Source organism: Apiospora hydei (assembly GCF_038363865.1).
Source record: "Apiospora hydei strain CBS 114990 chromosome Unknown utg000008l_segment0_segment0, whole genome shotgun sequence".
Taxonomy (NCBI): Eukaryota; Fungi; Ascomycota; class Sordariomycetes; order Amphisphaeriales; family Apiosporaceae; genus Apiospora; species Apiospora hydei.
The window spans coordinates 2,291,939-2,311,334 of NW_027117367.1; the positions used below are offsets into that span (position 1 = coordinate 2,291,939).

Consider the following 19,396-nt stretch of genomic DNA (forward strand, 5'->3'; position numbering starts at 1 on the left):
GAGAGGGGGCCAAGAGTAGAAAGCCTGATCGTACACAGAACAGAGGAAAAGAACATCGTCAGTCGGGGATCGTGGCCTTCTTCTTATACTTAATGTCCTCGCCCGTCCCCAGGTTTGCGGGCGGGCGAGTTGGCAGCGACCGGCGGCCAGGCCATTGCCATAAGCGCGACTCATACTCCTGGCGACTCCTGGCGAATCCTGGACTGCCAGACTGGGAGGGAGATATTGGGCAGACCCACCTCCACCCCGGAGAGAGATTGCTTGCTTCTGTTCTGGACGACCCCAATGTCGGGGCCAAACCCCGCCGTGGAGACTCTCCAGGTCCTCCTACCTGAGAAACCAGATTCCCCCAGGTAGGACCCTAGCCAGGAAAGACGGGGGGATGCAGCGTGCCAGTGCAGGTCTGCATTGTTCTCGAATCCCCCAGACTCCGTAACGCTGCCAGCAAGTGTCGTAATTACTGGTCTACGGACTCGGCGTAATCGGCTGCATTGTGGAGCTCGGCGCTTCCATCGGCCAGATTGTGGCGCGTTGAAACGGAGTGCGGCTCTTGGAACGCGCTGTCCTGATTGGCCCAGTCTCGGCTGCTGGCCAGGAAGAGAGCAGAAGAGAGCAGTCATGACGGGGCCACTCTCGGTTTCAAGCCCCAAGACAGGCCAAGTCGACTTCTAAGAAGGCCCGTAGCCAGCCAGCCCAGAACCGGCATGCTGGGAATAGGTACTAGATGCTCCTGTGGGCTGGCCTGCGAGGTATCCCACACTTGTACATTCAGATCTGTTCTCCGAGCTACCAGACTTCAACCGAGGGAGGGGAGCAATATTTACCCCGAATCATGGGGAAGCGAGGTGTCCTCAAACGTACATGCGTCTCCATACACACACACACTCGGATCTTAGATGCTGCTGTCACTCCTGCTTGCTCAGCAATCACGCTGGGATTCTGGGGTGGATAGCCCGTGGTCACGATGGTCGTCTCACTTTGATCTCTGACCTCCGGCGCCCATGGCTCTTTGGGCCCGGGGCCGAAACCCAGCAGAAAGAAAGTTAAGTTCAGCTCAGGTACTACCTGCTTCTCACATGGCTCCATGGTCTGGTGATGGTTTTTTGGCCTGGTTGCATGGAGTGCCCGGTGCATAGCATTCAGCTCAGCGAGGTACAGTAGTTCCGGCTTGTCGGTTCGAGACTAAGCTGCTGGTTCGCGGGGAATGCGCGCCTCCTGCCCGTCGGGCTCGGGTAACTGTTTGGCAAGCGCCATCGAGTTTTCCTTCTTTCTCAGAAACGAGCTCACATGACTCCAAGACGTTTTTTTGCCGCAGTCCAGTTAGCATGTGCCCATTGATCGCCAGCCGACTTTTGTTTTTGGGCGATGATGACGATGAACTTGGGGCCCAGGGCCAAGTCGGCAAGGGGACTGACTCGGTAAGTGTAATTGACTGCAGAGACATGCTAATCTTAGCAATAACGTTGAAACTGGGATCAGTCGCACTCATCCGTCGCAGCAACCCGCAATCTCAAAAATTTTCGTTGCTTCTGTCAATGCACAGTACATAGGGGATCCTAACCCAGAAGGGAACGACTGGAAATGGTCCATGCCAGATCCTACCAGAAGGCCAGACCTCGGCCACGACCCACGATCCCGATCTGGCTCGACTGGACTAGAATTGATCGGTTTCCAGCACCAATTGAGTAGTAGTGCATGGCAAAGTTAGGTAATAGGGTACAATAGTAAGCCGCAAGCGCGATGGCAATTCGGCAAGGCCTGCTCGAGGCCGTGTAGCAGGCAGGTGTCCAGGGAGCTTGTCGGCCGCTACCGATGGCAATGACAAAACGAAAAAAAGCCGGGTTGAAAGGGGGATGCAGCCACTAGCCTTGGCGTCTTCCAACACGGGAAATTGGTCTAGTTTGTCTCTGGCCAAAGACTGGCAGACCTGCGAAACAGCGGTAACCGACGCTGGCAACATCAATAAAAGTATGGAACGCCTGCCTAGAAGGCCAGTAGTCCAGTGCTAGATCGTGGCCAATTCGGCAATTCAGTCAAAAGACTTGCACCATGAAAAGCACTTATTGAAGTAGCTTCAGTGAGGTACAGCGACGATGATGATGTCTTTCTACATATAATATGGGCAGTTATCGCATGCAAGTCAACCCGACTTTATTGGGTGGAGCCTGGAGAAGAGCGAAAAGAACAGAAAGTGTCCCGTGTTCTAATCAAATCTGTCGTCGCATCGCATGGCAGCAGGTGGAGGTGGAGTCAGGGGGTTCATCTCCAGAAAAGATTTCTCCAGGTACCTACAGCAACAAACGGTCCGACCTCCACGTTCTTGCGTCGGGGAAACCCAGCACACAACCAATCTTGGAAGGTGAGATGGGCTTATGTAAGGCCTTAGCCAGCATGTCGGGTAAGGTACGGTATTTCCCCAAATTTTTAGCGCCCGTACTACCAACACCAACCTGGCCGCAAATTGATTGATTGCCTTTATTCTTTTCGTCGCAGCAACAACAAGAATTCGTCGTGAAAATTCTGCGGTCGCTTCGAATAGCCCACTAGCAGTGCACATACCATGTTGCCGGAAAAACTATGCAAGTTCGAAATGATTGGTTGGTTACATACTAGGTAGTTATTTATGCCCGCTACTGTTGGGGTGGTGTGGTATCGTCAAACAACCAGGCACTACCCGACAGGCATCATTCGCCCAGAGCGAGCGTTGGAGCTGAATCCCCCTTGCCTTGGCAGCTGGGGAAATCATCCTATGTGACTTATCGAACCATTACTGTTCTCGGGAATCAACCCTAGTTCTGTATATTCTGCGCACCCCGGCCCCTCTAGGGCAAAATCCTGAGCCGAACTACATGGACTTCCAATATGTACAGTTGAAGCTCAAGTTTCTCTCTCAGTGTTTGCCTCACCTCCTCTTCCTCGAGCACCGCCTAGCCTGACCTGACCTGATCCGGATCCTGATCCTGATCCTGATCCATCTTCAGCCCCCATCCATCATCCCCGTGTGGCATGTTGCTTCCCGTCTTCACCCGGTTGGTTTCGCGTGTACACACACACACCACTCTATCTCTCTCATGTACCGTTTCTGTCTCTCGTTCTAGCAGGTGAAAGGAGCCGGCCCATGGCTATAAGGTTTTCCGTCGTTGTCAGGCTGGCCGCTCGAGCCATAGATCTGGATGACGACGCTCGGGTCATTGGCTGCGTAGGCGCCGGGGAAGCTGACGGTCGAACCGGGCGTCTTGGAGCCACCGCCCGACACACGGATCTGCGCACAGCTGGTGTAGAACTGAGCGCCGCCTTGCGAGTAGGCCGAGTGCAGGGCCAGAGTCTCGATGCGCAGCAGGTAGTCGCCCGACGGAATGCAGGTCGGCAGCTTGAACTTGACCCAGCCGTTGTTGGCGATCAAGTTGTCAACCTAGACATCGACATGTAAGTTATTGGATCGGACTTGCGTTTTACTTACTTGGGTGAATAGGGGAGAAAGGATAAACTTACACCCCACTTCCGACTACCGGTGTTGAACGTATCCTCCCAGATCTTGAACCACCTGGCACTGGTCGCCGATGCCGAGGCCGCATTGTCGACCTTGGCGAGCCAAGCTGTCACCGGACCCTTGTGGCTGGACGCAATTGGGTTGTCCTATCATCGAATTATGAGCAAAAATTATCCCCACCGAAAAGGTACATGGGCAGCCAAAGAGGTTCTTACTGGGTCGTTGGCACCCTGAGGGCCGCCGATGATGTGCTGGTACCACCCTTCGATCGAGTCACCGGCCTTGACGGGAATCACCGTGTTCGAGGTGTAGCCCGGGACGCCGCAAGCCAGCGAGGACGACGAGACGTCCTGCATGGGGTTGTTGGTGTTGGGGGCACGGAGACCGTTGAGGGAGCCTTGGTCCTGGCCGTTGACCTTGATTTTCTACAGAGGCGCGCAGTACATGTGTCAGTAATTGGATAGGGGGGTAAAGTAAGTGCATGTCTCCTTCGTGGGATGTGTTGCTTACCTGCATGATGGCATGGGCGTCGACCGAGAGGCCGAAGGCCACGGCCGTGGCGAGGGACAGCTTCATGGTTGAGTCGAGCGAGGGACGGTATCAAGGGGCAGGCGAGATCAGTGGTGCAGGTAGGTCAACAAGATAAGCTCACGTCAAACAGGCGATGAACTCGTCGCTTCTGCAACATCATCATGGCATTTATATATCTGTATGCCTCTATACATTCCTGCCCAGGTTCTCGGAGCGTCGCCTCCCTAGCCCCATGCTCTCAAAGGGGAAGCTCATACCACACATAAGACATATTTCTAAATGAAACCAGCCAGCGCCCAGCCGCCCACTCCCTTCATACCGGAACAGTAGTCACGAGATGAATGTTTTCTATTCCTAACTGGTCGTTTATTCGGGAGCAACCGACGAGAACGCCGACGCCGTTTCATTTACAATGTCTTGGTGTCACCCCGGGGACAAGCATCCGCACCCCGGAATGGGCGATAGTGCGCTCTCGGCACCCCGTGGGGATAGGTGGATTTCTTAGGCGCCGCCGCCGCGCACACGGCCAATTCTTGATCGGCATTGTCGATCCCATCTTGGGGCCGTCCAGTAACCACCGATAGCGTAGCATGCATTTAAAGTCACGGCCCGTTGGGCTGACTCTGCAGTGATGGGCAATTATTCCAGAAATAGCCAACTAGCTAGGGCTAGCTGCAACACTCCGACAACTCAGCACAACCTTACGTTGCCAGAGTTCCGTCGGTGGCATATTCGGCGGCATGCACAAGACACGTCCTCTTGTGTAGCAGTTGGTTCACATGTCGTCAATTCATTAGCAACTGTCTATCTAGTATGTATCATGCCCTGCCTTGTATTGCAGCGGACTGCTGCGTGGCCCCTCTGCAAGTTTCTAGGGAAATGCAACATGTTCCTTGATGACTTTCCGCGTGTGCTTACTGCGCAGGCAGATTACGGGTGACATCCTTGTTATCCGCAAGCAATTAATCGGTCCTTATCAGACGCCCTTGTTTGCCTCCCCGTAACATCTTGTATGGTCGCAGCTGCAGAGGCCGCGTACCTACTTCGGTGTTTAGACGTAGACCACAACATGGGCTCTCTCAAGCACAATAGGTTCTGCGCCATTCTCGCCGACGGAGTACTTCAATAGAGCGCCGAACCTGGAAAATGCGATTGTCCCGAGCAGATTGCCTGTGTCACGTAGCTCTTCCCCGGCAGTCATGACAAAGTCCGCCATCCCTGTCATTGACTTGGCTCGGAAGTCTCGCACGACAAACTGGTTCTCTGCCTTGCGCATGAGCAATTTCAGATCCATTGCAGCCGCGCAAACCTGTCGAATCTTCTTTTTGGCCTCATCTTCGGCTGCGGTGTCATGCTGGGTAATCGGTCCGAGTTTGTGCCAGAGGCTCCTCTCTGCTTCATGGGCGGGTGTGGTCCCCTCTGTCTTCAAGTAGCTTGAACACTTCAAGGTTGCCACTCTCCATTGGACGACATCCTCGTGATGATCTACGATGAAATGTTAGGCTGTTTTGTGTTCACGGTTCGATTATGAATCTGCTTACCCTTGGGGACCATATTGGCGAATTTCCGCTCGAGATCTCCTAGGTGGCTGGCTGCAGCGCCTGCAGCGTCAAGATAGCCGAAAAGAGGTCTATCAAATATGTACTTGACAAGCGCTCCAAGGATGATTTTGAGTATGTAGTTCTGTAGTCTGGTAACATCGAAAGGTCCTTTGCCCCCAAGGTCTTCAGGATGGAGTTCAGTTCGGGCTTGGCAGAAGGGATCATTTCCTTCAACTTTGGTGTCCAAACCTCAGTGACTGCGCCGTAGACAATACTCCTCAGATCCTTGAATCTATGGATGACCTCGTCGTCCAGTACATGATCACTTGGTGACGTGGTGAGAATGTCGACGTATTCTTGATTCTTATGCTTCAGCTGCTGGTTGATCTGCTGCACTTGCTCAAGTTGGTTCTGCAAATCATGGTTTTCCTGGCGAAGGACCTCATTACCCTCGGGGTCTGCTCCCTGATGCTTGTAGTGGTCGTTTGCACTTTGCATGCCATCGACTTTCTGTTGCAAGTTTCTGACCTCGTCATAGATCGTTCGCATTCCTTCCAGTATATGTGACTGTTGGTCAATGATGACTTGGAGTTGCGAGGGATCCATCGGCTGGTGCATTGGGTGTCGGCCTTGACCAAAGTAGCCGTTGAAGTAGCCGTTAAGCCATCCGGAACGCTGCTATGTCATATCAAATTTGAGGTCGAATGGGATTAGGAGATGCGTCTTACCTGATTTCCTGGTGCAGCACCATCACCAGGGACATTTGAAATCCCTGGCTGACCTTGACGATAATGAGACATATCTTGTACAGAATCGGGTCTTTGTGATGTTCGACCTTTATTCAACTGCTCGTGGGCTGCTGATGTATCCACGCGTCAGCATTGCCTCTTGCCAGTTTGGAAGAAGATGACAAGTATTGGAGTCAGAGGGAGAGAGAAAATGGTGCAATTTTGGATTGAGGAATGAGGATCCAAGAGGACCACTCGAGGATAATATGATCAATGCTATTGCCAGCTGTGGAAAATCTTGGACAATTGCACAAAGCGATGAGGCATCAACAATCAAGTTCCCAACTTACTTGTAAACCTCAGGCAGTATTTGATACTGCAGAAAATTCTGTACGTGCCAAATTACCCAACCTAGTGGGAGCTGTAACTAAAAAAAGGCAAAGAAAGGTCAACAAAAGGTGAGGAAAGCGTGAGGATTGTTTGGGTTCCTTACAGTTGTAAGGTAGGTACCTACCAATCCACTCAGGCATACTGGTTAAAACTTTTCTATATGTTCAATTTGGTTTAAGCACATCCACTTACTTCTGAACAGGCAACAAACCACTTACTTGTGGGCTGGTGTTTTCGGTGTACATGCCACTGAATCACCAGAAACCTAACCTCGATTTGTTTCCAATACCCAAAGGCTGGATGGACATTGGAGAGATATTTGTGTTGCTTTTGACGCCTTTCCAACAGAACATTCCATCTGGCAATTCCTTGGCCGAATAAACCAAGATGGCGTCGCCTGTCAGTGTCGTGATCGCCTTCGATTTCGGCACCACCTACTCTGGAATCTCGTATGCGTTCCGCAAGCCTGGACAGCAGGCTAACCCGTCTCCGATCTCCAAATGGCCTGGTACGTTTTGTGTTCATTCAAGCTATTTATTTCCACTGATCCCAGCTGGTCCTGTATTCTGGACCATTCCGTATCACTAACCTCTTCCTAGGTGATGCTGGTCGGGTTTCAAACGACGTCAAAGTACCCACCATCATCTCGTACAACCCAGCTGACATTTCCGACTTCAAATGGGGATATCAAGTCAAACTTGGCGACAAGGCCATCGTCGGGATCAAACTTCTGTTGGATCCTGACCAGAAGAAACCTTCCTGCCTTCCTGGCAGTGGTAAGAGAACCGCGCTGAAGACTCTCCCCAAACCCGCGGTCGACATTGCTGCCGACTACATTGGTGCAGTGTATGAGTACGCAGTCAAAGAGATTCGCAAGGGTTCTGTGGGAAGGTTCTTTGATACGTGCGAAAGAGAGTTCGTTCTCACAGTGCCAGCTGTGTGGTCGGACAAAGCCAAGGACCTCACCCTTCAGGCTGCTACAAAAGCTGGGTTGGGCACAGTGACAATGATCAAGGAGCCCGAGGCTGCGGCTATCTATACACTGTCGGAGCAAACTCTTGGCCTACAAGTAAGTGTCACCCTATCGACTTACTGATTTTGCTAATGATATTCTCTGGTCTAGAAAGATGACATCTATGTGATCTGCGATGCCGGCGGCGGTACAGTCGACCTGATCACATATGAGGTAGCGCAGGCCTATCCCCTCGAGTTAGCTGAGGTTGTTCCTGGATCTGGTAAGTCATGGTCTCATGCGATCTCGTTTATCCCACCACAATCCATGCGTCCTGCGACCAACCAGTCGTCACGCTGTCACCCATATTCTGACTACTACTACTACCACAGGTGGCATGGCCGGCGCGATCGGTTTGAACAAGCGATTCGAAGACAGCGTACGTGATTTGATCGGCGAAGTCCAGATGGCGGCCCTCAAGAGTACACCCGACGGCTGGGTGTATGTTCTGGACCAATTCGAGACTGGTATCAAGCGCAAGTTCTCTGACGACAGCTTCGACGAACCGTACTACGTCCACTTCCTTGGTTTGAGACTGGAGGATGACCCAAGTGAAAACCTGGAGCACAATGACTGGTCCATGAAGTGGTAAGTACAATTATCGTTTTAATTGCTAGTAGCAGGGCTTACACTACTGAAGGGGAGACCTCCACGAAATTTTCGATCCTCTTGTCGAAGATGTTATTCGACTGATCGATGAACAAGTTCAATCGTCGAGGAAGAAGCACCCCTTCCACCCGATCAAGGCCATCTTCCTTGTTGGAGGCTTTGGTTCGAATAGCTACCTCAAAACTCGCATCGAGAAGCACTTTCGAGATGTGCAGGTTATTCAACCGGCCAATGCAGCTTCTGCTATAATGAATGGTGCAGTGATGTACCGCCTAGCCAACGGCCCCAAGATCGTGTCGCGACAGGCAACTTGCCATTATGGTGTCAAGGCCTGGGATTCATTAACCACACTGGAAGATGCAAGCAAGCCGGCTTGGCTTAACCCTCATACCGGGGAAACCCGCGTTGAACAGGTCAGTCAATTTTACGTTTCATGGACTCCCCAGTCAAGGGAACAGAACAGCAAGACCAAATTTTCTTTCATGTAGATGGAATGGCATATCACTATAGGCCAGGAGCTGAATGAAGAGAAGATCAAATTGAATTTCTTCCGGACATTCGATCACCCATACAGCCCGGAACAGCTGGAAGTTGAAGACCATCTCTACTTCTCCAAGGCAAAGTCGCCACCGCGCTATCCTGACTGCCCTGAGGTGATGAAGTGTTGCCGCCTGAAGACATCTTTGTATCCTGCCCGGCATCTGATGAGGAAGACTCAGGTCGGAGCAAACAACAGACCCTACTGGAAAATCACCTACGATCTAGTAGTAACAGCAAAGGCTAACCTGCACTTCTCCCTGGAGATTAACGGCAAGGAGTACAGCTCTGTGGAGGCTAGTTATGAGTAGCAGGGTGGTTTGATAGGGAGAGACGCACACATGATGATGGAGCATACTAGAAAAGTAGTCGCATTTTACTTTGCTTGTGCGATGAATACAGAGAAATCATGTAGCTTGGAAAGAATACACGATCGTGTCTAGAGCCAGGCTTTTCTCGGCAAGATAGCACAGCAACGCCCGCATTCTACTGGGCATACCATCAGAATCCAGGGCATCTGGATTGCATGGTAATTCCATAATACCGTGACATCTTCAAGTACAGTAGACACTCAACGTAGCCTACTTAGTTATCCGGCACCATAACCCGATCAACATCCGGCCCATACGCCCCTCCCCCCACCCCCGCAATAACAATCGTATTCCCCGAACCCGCGTTCATCTCCGCATGCACAACACTAGTCGCCGGCGCCGAATTCCCATTCTCCGACGGCAAGAACGCAACCGTCTGCGCCTTTCCATTAACCGTAACGACAGCGGACCTCTGCGAGGAGTCGCCGTTCAGGTGCTTGATCCGCAGCGTCGTGCGTCCCGCCCGACCACTCTTGACGCCGCTGAGCGACAGCGTGCCCCCTGAGGACCACCGATATAACCCACGGACGTGACCCCGCTGCAGGACCCGCAGCTCAGCGTCCAGGCGCCGCCGGCCAGGGTGCCCGACTCGCCCTCGGGCGAGGTCTCGCTGGGCCCCGCGGCCCAAGTGCCGGCGGCCACGTCGGGGACCCAGTTGACGCGGTCGCTCATGGTGATGGTGGTGCCCGAGATGCTGAGGGGCAGCCAGACGTACGTGCTGCGCATCAGGTTGTTGGAGATCCAGCGGTCGCCCATGTAGATGGCTTCGCTGCCGCCCAGGGGCAAGATGTAGTTGGTCTGGCTGTTGTACGTCTTGGACCCGCTGTTGGCGAAGGTCTTCCAGCTTGACCAGGGGCCTGCCAAGGAGGTGGCGTAGCTGTAGACCTGCAGTTGCGAAGGAGAGAATGTTAGGCATTTGGGGCATGAGAGATTGGGTATGGGGAAACAGGTGGCTTACGTTGTCGTTCGGGTCCCATCCAGTCAAGTGGCTGCCGAACATGAAGTAATACCCGTTCTTCTTGAGAATCGCGGGCGACTCGATAGCTTCACGCCACAGGTACGTGCTACTCGCGACGCTGAGATAGTCACTGCTGAGCGCATCGATGCGAAGTCCATTGGCACGCTGTGTAATCGTATTTGCGTTAGCGAAGGAAACCCTCTCTCCAAACTCGTCTCCTTTCTTTGCTACTCACGTCTTCAGTCAAGAGATACCCAGCCCCATTATCATCCTTGAAAAGCCCAATATCGCGACTCTCAAAGTTCAAAGGCCGGAAACTTTTGAGGTAAGTATACGTCCCGCAAACCGTATCGCTCGTCGCGACCCCGACCTTGGCTTCCGAGTAACCGCTATTGTCGATGTGCAAGTACATGACGTACTTCTTCGTAGCATCATTGTAAATGACCTTGGGCCGTTCCACGACCCGGTTGGGTCCCAGATCGCCACTGCTCGTCTGCGACAGCAGCGCGCCGACGTACGTCCACTCGACCAGGTCCGTCGACGAGTAGCAGTTGACGTTCTGGAACGCGCTGCCGCCCGTCTTGTCCTCGCCGATCATGTAGTACGTCGATCCGACCTGGATCATGCCGGCGCCGTGGGCTTGGACGTGCTTGCCCGTGTTGGTGGCGGTCCACGTCGCGCCGGGCACGATCTGGAGCGTGGCCTGCGCCAGCCCGGCCGCCGCGGCCAACAACAGGGGGGCGGTCACGGATCGTAGCAGCTGCATCATGTGTTGAGGCGACGTTTGGTTCCGGTGAGCTAGCTACCACGAATGTGGTGAGTGTGAAGAAGCAGCCAAGTACCCGTCATTTATAAAACCAACCACATTCTGCCGCCCTCGCCCCGTCACGGACCGCGACCTAACATCCCATGAACATATTTGTGTATCGGGGGTCGTGGACAGACACCATTCGTGGACTTTCCAACTCGCCCCCGCTTTGGGTGTGAGGCGGACCTGGACGAAAGTCTCCAGTTTCGGAGGCAGCGTCGCATTGTAATGATAGCTTGATCAGCAGATCTAAAATAGCCGGACACGCGATCCAAGCGAGATAGAGGTTTGTGGGGTTCACCGATCGGGCGCAAGATAAACTCCCGTTCGTTTCCTGCAACATTGACAACAGTAAGCAAACATCATCTCTGATCACACGGTAGATCTCCCGAGGTGTTGGGTTGGGCTCAGGGGGGTTAGAGAGTCCGACGCTAGGATTGTGGCTACCACCAGAGAGGAAAGGTAGACGCATTCGCCAACTTCAAACAAAAAGTCCGTAAAGGCGCATGGCCGAGGAATTGTGATGAATATAAAATGTTTTCCATGTATATGTATATAAATATATATATCTGTTCCGATGTCTGCGTCGGCGAGGCGCAATGCCATAAACGGACTGATGTGGGCGCATAAATATGTATCCCGGGCCGCACATCGTTCGGTATAATGCTTGCAACGGAGAAGAAAAAGGAGAAGTTTGGGAATTCATGTCGCATCCATCGTGTCAATAGTCATCAGGCCAGCCATTCCCTGTTTCCGAATAAATGCGGCCAAACCATGAAGTAGTAGTAAACACCTTTTCGCCATCGCACATATGAACAAACCAAGAGACGGCTTTGCCTGCAGCGGCCTCAGGGTCTTGAGTCCGAAGGCCCGAAAAATCTTATCCATCGACCTCCATGGGATCTATCACCGTACTTGCCGCGACTATGGTTTTCTCATCCGAGTCTTTACTGGCGCCATCAGACACATGGCCGGTGGACTGGTGGTTGGGCTCTTTTTCGCTTCCTGTCGCAGCGCCATTGCAGAGCCGGTATTCACCGTCTTCATTCCTCCTCTCGATGATGCCTTCATCGAGAGCCCACTTGGCTAATAGGCGGTCGACACCTAGTCTGTTAGCTTCACCTTTCTCCATATGCCTGCCGACATGCTCTGTCCATTCATCCCAGGACGTAGGGCCTTCGAACACGCTGGCACAATCTGGTTTGGGACACGCCGAGCGCTGAGGGGGCTGCCGACGCGTCACCAAACATGAAGTCTGCATTTCTCGAACGTGAGTTTCCCACTCAACCTGCAATTTGCTATCGCCCTTGGCGATAGCTTTCTTGATGGCAAAAGGCGCATGCATTCGCCGCAAGTGCTGCGTGAATAGATCTTTCCGGTTGAACTCGTTTCCTTTGCCTTCCGCTGTGCTCTGCGGACACGAGGAACATCGATAATACTGCAAACACAGGTGCTGAGACGCGATGTGACGTTTCCACTCATTCTTAGAGCCAAACGTGCTTATACATCCTGCAAAGGCGAATGCACAGGGGAACGGACGGGTATGCGCCGCCGCTATATGCTTGCGTAATGACGAAGAGTCCTTAAACGGTGCGTGGCTACACAAGTTGCACCTCGTCTCTTGTTTGGGTGTTGCTTTCTGTAAAGATCGACGCGGTTTGGGACGGGCCGAAGGCGTATTGTGATGCGCCTCTTCAAGGCCAGATTCATTTGCTTCATGTGATGAGCGCTCTTCGTGTTTCATATCCGGCGTGCGGTCCATGAGAGACATCTGTGCATGAGCAGCGGCAGCAACTTCGTCGCTCATATGACGCACGTGGCTCAGGGCCTTGAGCTGTTCAGCCGCCTCTTGCATCTCGGCCGAGTCTTCCACCTCATCTGGCTTGACCACTACCCCGGGGGTAGAGTTCGGGAAAGGTGCACTGGCAGACGTAGATGATTGAGGAAGACTCATAGGGTCTGGACGGTTACCTGCATCTGCGCGGACTGGGGTTTCGGGAAGTATCTGAGTATGACTAGACTCCCTATGGGGCGCTTCGTGCCTGTGTAGTACCGGGGTGCTAGCTGCTGCTTCTCGCGCTTCGAGTAGTATACGACCATCTTCCATGTCCTTTGCTGATGCTTTGGCGGAAGAAGTAGGCCCGATGAGTTGTTTATAGAGATGGGTCATATTATGCGAGTTGATATACCCAAGGAAGCAACAGACCTTGTCGTGCTGCACAACGCTCCATACGGCGACAGGCATGGATATAAGCAACATTGTGGGTGGCCCGAGAAACATGCCTTCGACAGCAATCTTTGGGGCCATTGCTGGCGCATTATGTAGCCATTGGTTGAAAGATGACATGTCCGGGCTAGCCTCTCCAACGAATGTCGTACACACCAGGACCCGTGGTTCCTCAAATGTGAGATCAACCACCGTGTGCGGATCTATCAGCTGTTCCTGCTGTGACGGTTTTGACTGTTGGTCACCATCGGTGCTTGCTTGCTGCGGGTTAGGAGGGCGAGGCGCAAGGGGTGACAAGCTCAGCCCCTGACCCTGACCCTTACCAAGGCTGAGAGTCCGAAAGAGTGGCATTTTGTCGAGGAATGGCGTACTCTTAGAAGCGCCGTTTGTCAAACCCAAGATCTGGGCCAATTCCTGTTGTTTGAGCAATGCGACCTCCTGATAGAGGCGCTCCGCATTGAATGGCCGCCCAACACTCAACCGCAAGAAGGCTTCAGCAACATGAGCCGTAAACGATCGGCCTGCCGTTTCCGACGGATTTCGCTCCAATCCATTTGATGCAATGAGTTGTTTCAGACTACTTGTGCTGCTGCTGTCACTGGAAATCTGCTCATCACGCGTCGGAACGGTGTCCAGCAGTATCAGCATATCTGACGGCGCATCTTCGAACAGACACCGAATTCCGTTCCAGTTGAGCTTTGTTGCTCGTTTTTCCGCATTGCTGTGACCCTGTCAGGAACGAGAGCTTCCAAACGAACTGCCTTGGCTACGCCAGAGTCTCCCTCTTTCTTCTTACCTTGCCCAGAAGAACTGATTGTTGCTCCCTGTGAACCCATGCCCGGCATAGTGGACGATCAACAGGTGGTCCGGCGCAGCTTTCTCGAGGAAGGCCGATATTCGAACGCCGAGTTTGATGCTCGCATTGGGTACGGTAGGAATGGCCCATTTCTCCGTGCGGTAGTTGTACCGCTCCCTCAGCACCTGCTCGAGGGCGTCTGTGTCTTGTTCTTCCCCGTCGTCGTCATCCCATCTCAGCAGGAGTACCGATACGTTCGAATAGGCCGATTTTTGGGTTTGCCGGTATATCAGCATGGCGGCATCTTGCAGATGCCTCGCAAAGGACTCGAATTCATGCCTCTCGGGGGTGGTGGCGCAGGGAGCGCCTCCTGAACTTGGTAGTGCGGTTGGACGGGTTGGGCCTACAGGACCGGCCGCACCTCCGCAGTCAGCATCACAAATAACTCGTCAATTAACGGCCATTGGCATCACTCACAGGCGGCTCATGGTTGAGGACGGGCTGCGGTTGGGCTTCCAGCTTGGGTGCCAGCCTTCGCTTCTTTGCCGCCGGGGCATCCATCGGTCGGCAGATTGGGAGGAGTGGTAATGGGTGACCATACACGTCCGACACGCAAGAATGATCGATTCCACCGTGGTCCCTCGAGGGCCTCTGTCACTCTATAACGAATACATCCAGTGGAAGACTAATTGGAGATGAGAAAGGCGCTGGTTTGGATATATCTATCGCTGGGCATCCGGCACAGCCTTACTGAGAGGGCTACTTGCGAGGCTGAATTGAGGGTTCGAGGGATTCTCTTGGCATTCGCTTTAGCCAGCACTAGTTCCCTGCTAATCTCTGCGTCCGGCTCAAGCAGCTTCGAGTTAGCCATATTATGCTTATATCCGGAGGAGATGAGGGGGCGATCCACTCGGGATCATAATTCCACCGACCGTCCGAGCCAGCGAGCGTCGCACTTGGCATTCACAGAGGGAATTCCATGTACCGGCTGCTTTAGGACCATGGATCATTGATTTTTTGTCCTTCCCGTCGTTGAAGATTAATATTTATACAACGATCTAGCTGATGCAGGGTTGTTGTTTGCCCTTGTGAGCCCTTAGACATAACTGCAGAGATGTAGGCTGGCTGACTGTGTGGATTGCCCGCTCAAATAATGGGGACCTACAACGCATGTTGCCGGAACCAACAGAGAGTTGTGAAATGTGACAAGACAAGAAGACAAGGCTTGAACCCATTCTTCGCCCCATTATACAATGTGACTGTCTGTGAGGCTGACACAGCTTCTTGTCATAGTAGTTTTGCATGAGACCATAGGTAAGTCATTTCTACAAGAAAGCACGACTTCCAAGCCAAAAGGGATGACCGTCGAGCAATACAATCACTAGCAGAGACACACAATGACAAAGACTCAGGCAAGTCAGAGTATAGTACAATTCTCAATAAGCATGAGCTATAGGGAAATTGACTTATGGTCAATGATGGGGTATAGTTGCAGTATAAATCAGCTTCCCAAACTCCTGCAAAGCCACATTGTCTTGCGATCAAGCCAATCAGCACTGTCACAACAACCATATTCTTGCCATCATGGATATTGATGTCCAGGACCTCCTCTCCCTTCTCGTCCATTGCTGTTCACTCAGCTGAGCGAGCAAGCAAACAAGAAACTTTACTTGAGATCCCTATGCTCCAAGCCAATCTTTTCCTCAGTGCTGACATCGCCGCGCTCGAGACGCAAGGTCTCCTTGCGGGTGTTGTGCGTCTTCCAGGCCGGGGTGCCGATGTACTTGATGGAGCCGGGCTTCGAGTAGTCAAAGATGGACACGACCTCCTCAAGGGGCTTGTTGGCCGTCTCGGGGAACATGAAGAAGACATGCCAAAACATGGCGAAGAGGAACACGGCAAAGATGACGTAGGTCTTCCAGGTCTGCTTTTCGAAAGAAGGGGGAACGAAGTAGGCGAGCGCAAAGTTGAAAGCCCAGTTGGCCGAGGTTGCGAGTGCGACAGCCTTGCCACGGACGCGCAGAGGGTACAGCTCTGGCGGGTAGGTCCAGCTGACAGGTCCCCAGGTTGGTGCGTAGGAGGCAACGAAAAGGTAGGTGGAGGCGATGACGGCCTTGGCTGGGGCGCCTTCGATCGCCATTGATTCGGCCGGGGACTGGAATTCGTGCTCGCGCGGTGGACGCGAGTACACAGCAAAAAGACCAGCGTTGACACACATCCAGAGGCACATGAAGAAAGCGCCAACAAGGAGGGTTGGTCGTCGACCCCACCTATCCATCCAAATAAGAGCCGGAACAGTCAGGACGACATTGATGATAAACTGAATAGCACTGGGCAGAAGCACATCCGCGCCAAGTCCGGCCATGGTGAACACATAGCTGCAAGCCGTTAGCGTTTGTTCATGATTAGAGGTACAGGAGGCATCGTTTGCAACAGCGATAGCCGGTGCCATGGGTACACTTACGTGATATAGTACATCATGACGTTCATACCAGTCAATTGTGACCAGATCTGCATGAAGACGCCGATATGAGTTCGGTTGATCATGTTGGGCTTGAGCAGTTCGAAGTAGGTGACATCGGCGTTTTGGCGCTCAAATTCGACAACCTCGCGGATATCTGCCATCTCGCGGGTGACGAGAACAGAGTCCGGGTCACCGTGACCGTGGACGAGAGTAAGGACTGCCTTGGATTCATCCCACCGATCCTTCCTGGCCAACCAACGCGGTGACTCCGGCATGAACAGCAAACCGAGGAAGAGCAGGACCGCAGGAATCATCTGCAAGCCCCAGGGGACTCGGAAAGCGGCAGCACCTTTGATAAAGCTGCAGCCATAGCAAATGAAGAACATGATCATGATGCCCCAGGTAATAGCCCATTGTTGCATTCCGACCAAGCGGCCACGCTTCGAAGGTGGAGCAATCTCGGTGATGTAGACGGGGACCTGGGCGGAGCAGATACCAACAGAGAAACCGTTGATGATTCGGCCAACAATGAGCATGGGGATGTTCACAGAAGCACAAGAGATGATAGAGCCAATGACCCTGGAAATAACAGTGTTAGCAGCGGTCGCAATCATGTACCAACAAGCGGGACGAGACACATGAGGGCATACGCACCAGATGACGGAACCAATCTGAATAGAAGTCTTTCGACCGATCCGGTCGGAGATGAAACCAGAGACAAGAGCACCGAGCCATGAACCACCCGGCATGGCAGCTGTGATGCCTCCTTGGGTGTTAGACGAGGTGCCTCTGCATTCGTTCGTGACAGGGTCGATGCCCAGCTCGTTGAACTGACACCTGTACGGCTCTGTGGAGATAATAGCACTCATAGAGGAAATGTCGAAGCCGAAAAGGCCACCGCCTGGAGACACGGGTTAGCACAGAACAGGAGCGACAACCAGGTGGCGGTGGCGGAGGCCGACGAGGTTGAGCAACTTACCGATGACGGCGATGGCCGCAATGAAGTAGATGTTTCCAATTCGCTTCATTATGGCGAGGACCTCATAGGTTTTCTAGGGCGTATAGAAAATGCTCTAGGTAAAAGAGATAGAGAACAAGAATAAAACCGTAGGTGTGGGTGAGGGGGATCGCCAATCCTCTTATAAGCGAGAGATGGGCATGGGGAGAGGATGGATGCCAGCAAGCAACATTGAATTCTGCTAAACGAGGGGATTGAGCTGGGGTTCCAATCCCCCGGTTCATTGAATGCCAGGCAGGCTCTTCCGTTGTCAAGGGTGGCTGGAAGGTGGGAGGAGAAGGGAAGCAGCCGACCGAGGGAAACTCTGTATTTCACCCTACGGTACTTCTCATGTACACTAGACCTGCACCTGCATGGCACCGCGCTTCCTCGCTGGGAAGCCTCGAAGTCTTCTGTTCTTGCAGCTGTACATTCAAGACAGGGTTGGCCAGGCTGTGCTTCCCGATACTATTCTGGTGGACAGGAAAGTAGTCGGTATGCACCATCATCCTGACATCTTGCCCGTGTCACGAGTCGAACTCTGCCTTCATGTCTAAGTATGTATGTAGCTACCCTACTCGGCAAGCGTGTAGACTCTGGTCGCATCAATGCATGCCTGCCTCCTGCCTACCTACCTACCTACCTAGACAGGCGTGTGCGCAGATGCGGTTACTTGTCAACTTTACTTGGGTTGCCACTGCTGTCTCAGCCGTATTGGCCCGCGGAACCTAGCAACCGTTGGGAGGTTCCTCGAGACTGCCACGAGGTGCGATGGAGAATGGAGAGGTGGACTCAGGCCGTTCGATCCAAGGACTTGCCAAGTTGCCCCCAGCCGACGACGGGCTGCAAACGAGCCAGGGAGGGGGAAGCAGGGAAGTGAGGTCGGCTACGGAACTGGGATTGCAATCCTTGATACGACCTTGTGGACAAAGTGATTTGGAGAAGGAGGAGGGTCCCGCATCGTGAGAGGTTCGTACAGCAAATCAAGGGTTAGGTTGCAGCGCCGATCAGGGTGCGCCGGGCGTGCGAAGTGTATTTAGGGCCCGAGGACTATTTTGCTGACTTGGTTTTTGTGATGATGATCATCGGTCCGGCCAACTTGATCTGAATTCAAGTCGCGTCGGCCCAATCTTCAAGAAGTCTCCAATCATCTGGTAGAATCCGGGGAAGCACCAATGCAAAGGATGTTACTGTAACACACCATCCGGGTAGGTACACCGTACACACCTCTCCGGCCGCTGCGAGATATTCTACTCAGCACTCTCTACCCGATGAATCGTACCTTGCGTCCCTCTTCCCGCCCGCTCTCTCCTCCCTCGAAACGCGGGTGATGTGAGCTGTTTCCCTCGCCTGCAGTTGCTCAGTCCGCCGGAAACCTTGTCGTTGCGGAGCCTACGTCACGGCACAGATGCCCAGACGGGAAAGGCATGTTGTCTGTGGGGAAGGCACGCCCTGGGGCTTTTGCGGGTTGGCACGAGCTAGAAAACGGGCCGAATGGCAAGTTGGGGGGGACCATGGGGATTACAGTTTACTGGCTGGGGGAATGGGGCCCTACCCCCTTCCCAGTATCTACCTACTCCTTCTAACCCTTCCCCGAGCAAACATAGAGCGAGAGAAAGAAAGAAAGCTGGGAGCCGTGATTCTTCTCGAAAGCCATGTGGTGAGTGGCAAGATGTCTGCTCCACGCCGACGGCCAAACTGTCGATATACAACGTGGTGTGCAACGTTACGATCATCTAACATCTGCTGCGCACCGAGAGCCAATGCGAGTGCTTTCCGACCGCGCTTTTGTTGGGGAACGTGGTTCTTCACCCAGGTGTCGGGCCAGATTGGGCTCCAGATATCTGGAGTCCCTGCTTGCAGTTACCTAAGAAACTGTGGACGTCAGGACCCGATGATTTGGATCATTGGAGGGTTGCAACAGTTCTTCAATCGAC

General features: G+C 53.1%; 7 protein-coding genes across 7 annotated transcripts; 2 read left to right on the forward strand and 5 right to left on the reverse strand.

Moving 5' to 3' along the window:
• Nucleotides 1–1,325: 1,325 nt before the first annotated feature.
• Nucleotides 1,326–1,658, forward strand: PG997_011286 (uncharacterized protein; the record flags this gene model as incomplete). The annotated part of the gene is made up of 2 exons (XM_066815601.1): nucleotides 1,326–1,418; nucleotides 1,551–1,658. 2 exons carry the CDS (start codon nucleotides 1,326–1,328, stop codon nucleotides 1,656–1,658), a joined length of 201 nt encoding a protein of 66 aa, XP_066664891.1.
• A 1,436-nt stretch (nucleotides 1,659–3,094) lies between these two features.
• PG997_011287 (uncharacterized protein) lies at nucleotides 3,095–4,066 on the reverse strand (the record flags this gene model as incomplete). The annotated part of the gene is made up of 4 exons (XM_066815602.1): nucleotides 3,095–3,412; nucleotides 3,493–3,636; nucleotides 3,706–3,915; nucleotides 4,001–4,066. 4 exons carry the CDS (start codon nucleotides 4,064–4,066, stop codon nucleotides 3,095–3,097), a joined length of 738 nt encoding a protein of 245 aa, XP_066664892.1.
• A 1,006-nt stretch (nucleotides 4,067–5,072) lies between these two features.
• On the reverse strand, nucleotides 5,073–6,362 carry PG997_011288 (uncharacterized protein; the record flags this gene model as incomplete). Its single annotated transcript, XM_066815603.1, has 4 exons — nucleotides 5,073–5,506; nucleotides 5,563–5,622; nucleotides 5,667–6,240; nucleotides 6,291–6,362. The coding sequence occupies 4 exons, from the start codon at nucleotides 6,360–6,362 to the stop codon at nucleotides 5,073–5,075; spliced, it is 1,140 nt and encodes a 379-aa protein (XP_066664893.1).
• Nucleotides 6,363–7,067: 705 nt separating this feature from the next.
• Nucleotides 7,068–9,149, forward strand: PG997_011289 (uncharacterized protein; the record flags this gene model as incomplete). The annotated part of the gene is made up of 6 exons (XM_066815604.1): nucleotides 7,068–7,188; nucleotides 7,280–7,749; nucleotides 7,804–7,915; nucleotides 8,025–8,280; nucleotides 8,333–8,714; nucleotides 8,790–9,149. The coding sequence occupies 6 exons, from the start codon at nucleotides 7,068–7,070 to the stop codon at nucleotides 9,147–9,149; spliced, it is 1,701 nt and encodes a 566-aa protein (XP_066664894.1).
• A 274-nt stretch (nucleotides 9,150–9,423) lies between these two features.
• Nucleotides 9,424–10,933, reverse strand: PG997_011290 (carbohydrate-binding module family 35 protein; the record flags this gene model as incomplete). The annotated part of the gene is made up of 4 exons (XM_066815605.1): nucleotides 9,424–9,691; nucleotides 9,739–10,094; nucleotides 10,168–10,332; nucleotides 10,403–10,933. The coding sequence occupies 4 exons, from the start codon at nucleotides 10,931–10,933 to the stop codon at nucleotides 9,424–9,426; spliced, it is 1,320 nt and encodes a 439-aa protein (XP_066664895.1).
• A 922-nt stretch (nucleotides 10,934–11,855) lies between these two features.
• On the reverse strand, nucleotides 11,856–14,294 carry PG997_011291 (uncharacterized protein; the record flags this gene model as incomplete). The annotated part of the gene is made up of 2 exons (XM_066815606.1): nucleotides 11,856–13,923; nucleotides 13,999–14,294. 2 exons carry the CDS (start codon nucleotides 14,292–14,294, stop codon nucleotides 11,856–11,858), a joined length of 2,364 nt encoding a protein of 787 aa, XP_066664896.1.
• A 1,370-nt stretch (nucleotides 14,295–15,664) lies between these two features.
• Nucleotides 15,665–17,490, reverse strand: PG997_011292 (sugar transporter protein; the record flags this gene model as incomplete). Its single annotated transcript, XM_066815607.1, has 4 exons — nucleotides 15,665–16,376; nucleotides 16,463–17,041; nucleotides 17,117–17,363; nucleotides 17,442–17,490. The coding sequence occupies 4 exons, from the start codon at nucleotides 17,488–17,490 to the stop codon at nucleotides 15,665–15,667; spliced, it is 1,587 nt and encodes a 528-aa protein (XP_066664897.1).
• Nucleotides 17,491–19,396: the final 1,906 nt, after the last annotated feature.